We start from the raw sequence: 2,590 nt of genomic DNA on the forward strand, positions 1-2,590 counted from the left end.
ATTAGATAATTTATATTTTTTAAATTATCTTTTAAGTGTTTTAGCATTTCTGTCAGGAACAAACACACCTGAATTGAGCAATTTTATGTCTGATAATCTCTTGGTGTGTAAAATATCCTTTCTCCCTTCTCCTCATGCTTATATTAAAAGGTGCTGATTTACATTAAAAGATGTTGCTACCAAATATGGGATATTTCAGCCTCAGGGATTCATTGACCGAACATAACTCAGGCTTCCACTGAATTCCCTCACAACTGTTGTGTATTTTCTCTGCAGATCAAGGATGTAGAAGTCCTCAACTGTGAATATGGCAAGAACACAATTAAGTTCCTTCGCCTTCATAAAGAAGGGAAGAAGCACTTTGTTAAAGAAGTGGAAGTGTGCACGCATCTCCGGCTGACTTCTGCTCAGGAGTACCTGGATGGAAACAACTCCCTTGTGATACCTACAGACACTATAAAGAATATTGTCCTTGTGTTGGCCAAAAAAAATGGGGTATTTTATTTTTTAACTAGCCTTGCTGTTTCTTATGATTTCATTTGGATGTGTTTGTTGTACTTTTTCTTTTCAAAATACATCATAGTAATCTCTCCCCTCATTGGCACGTCAGATTGGCACTGAAGTCAACCTTCAGTGATTTGGGAGATAATTTTTCTTCCTCAAGTGCTTATCCTGTGGACTCCTTCATAGTTTTCCAAAGTCCTTTTTTTTTTTTTTTTTTTACAGAGCTAGAAGTATTTTTTGCAGATTTGTCAAACAATCCATCTTTTTCTTAATTTAATAGCACATAATACTGCATTATTCCCCTACAGCATTTTTAAACAGATCTCAAAGTATGTGAGACTCCTCTTAATTCTGTTAACTGTGTTCTTACCTCCCTTAATGGCATCTATCACAAGGATAATCTGTAGCATAAACTCTTTCTCAGTAATGAAATTCCATCTTTACCCTGTCAAGCTTAATCAGAATATTGCTATGATTATTTCAGTATTATAACCTCATATCACAGGCCTTCTGTAGCAATTTCTCTACAGCTCACTATACCACAGAATGGGACATTTTTGATGTGACTGCTATTTGCAGTGTATGCCGCAAGCTGATTAAATGACTAGGCACAGTGAGCAGAATCAGAAATTAGAGAAATCTGTATTTGTAACAAACTGATCCTTCCCAAATACTTACAACAATCAGAACAATCTCCTTTTGTACATGAGGTAATTGCTTTTTTTTCTAATAATATTGTTTGCTGTCTTAGATCCAGACTTTAGAGCAATTTGCTATAGATATCTGCAAACACTTCATGACAACATTTTGCCAAGTGGTGTATGTCAAAACCTTCATTCAGGAAGTACCATGGCAACGTCTACATGAGGTATCTAAAATGTTATATGCGTTCAGTACATTTACACTGGAGCCATTCGTGACTCTCAGTTCCTGTTTTCAAGTTCAGGTAGTATTTACTACGTTTTTACTTACATGTCTGCTCTAACCTCCAGAATGGTGCTCCCCACATCCACTCGTTCCTGTGCGTTCCTGATGGGATCCGATTTTGTGAAGTTGAGCAGTGTCGAAATGGTGAGAATAGAATTTGCAGCTTCCCCTGCTTCTCTGTAAATCTGTCTGCTGCTGAGAGATGAAGATGGCTTTAGAGGCAGCTAATGGTGTTACAGGGCTTACAGCACAGCCAAATTGCTCCAGAGTTCTAAAACAAAGAATATCTTTATAGTCTAATGTTGCAGTCCTTGATCTCCAAGACATGGCTGAAGAACTAATATAGCTCACCTTTCTCTGTATATCCTAAATGTGTAATAGTTACAACAGAACATCCAGAAGAACTGCTTTATAGCATCACAGGATTTCATAGCCTTCTGAGAACAGTCTTGCTTACATTTTTACACTATACTATATTCTGCAGTCTCACTCTTATCATTACCCCATAGAGAACTTATCACAAAATCACACTGCTGTGGGCCAGTTGCCTACTTTGCAGTTATTTGCAAAACACTGTCAGTGTTTCCTTGGTTTTATTTCTAAGAAAGATGCAATTTCATTGCTGCAAGCCAGGCTGGCTTGAACATCATGAGCACTCAAGTCTATGTGCAAACAATTTTTCACATGAAAATATTTCAGAGCGTGCTTACTATTTTTGCACACCATGCATAAATGAAGCACTATCTGGCTTCACTAGGAGTTCTGTGATATTTAAAAGGCAGAGGCTTTCAAGCTCAACTGCCTGTCCATGAATTGGCATTCCAAAGGGAGCGTAAAAATTACCTGTTCTTGGTATGACTCAGAAGAGCATAAGTTCAATCTCACTGTGTTGGTGTTTCATTTAACCCATCTCTCAGACCCCTGGGAACTGAGCTGAGACCACTACATCATTTAACACAGTGGGTTCAGAAGTTTTAAGCATTAGTCCAGTAGCTATCTATCACTGCCCTAATGTAACTTTGAGCTATGTCCCCATCCTACCTTCTCTCCCTGTTTCCTAACATGTCAGGTTTAGGACCAGTGAAAAGACCAGTTTCACTTGCAGAAAAGACAAAAGTTCTGAAAGGCACATTTGAGCATTGTCCTTCTGTTCCTGCTG

The 2,590-nt window shown here is 38.1% G+C and overlaps 1 protein-coding gene across 1 annotated transcript in view; it reads left to right on the plus strand.

Annotated features, from left to right (window-relative positions):
• Window positions 1–231: 231 nt before the first annotated feature.
• LOC103774213 (uricase-like) overlaps window positions 232–2,590 on the plus strand; it is a gene marked incomplete at its 5' end in the record, with an annotated part of 7,205 nt that continues 4,846 nt past the window's right edge. The window contains 3 exons of the mRNA XM_008941605.1: window positions 232–495; window positions 1,256–1,372; window positions 1,497–1,575. Coding sequence (XP_008939853.1) covers window positions 232–495; window positions 1,256–1,372; window positions 1,497–1,575 — 460 coding nt within the window. The remainder of the gene's footprint in view (window positions 496–1,255; window positions 1,373–1,496; window positions 1,576–2,590) is intronic.

This window comes from Merops nubicus, unplaced genomic scaffold (genome assembly GCF_000691845.1).
Source record: "Merops nubicus isolate BGI_N331 unplaced genomic scaffold, ASM69184v1 scaffold13940, whole genome shotgun sequence".
Lineage (NCBI taxonomy): Eukaryota > Metazoa > Chordata > Aves > Coraciiformes > Meropidae > Merops > Merops nubicus.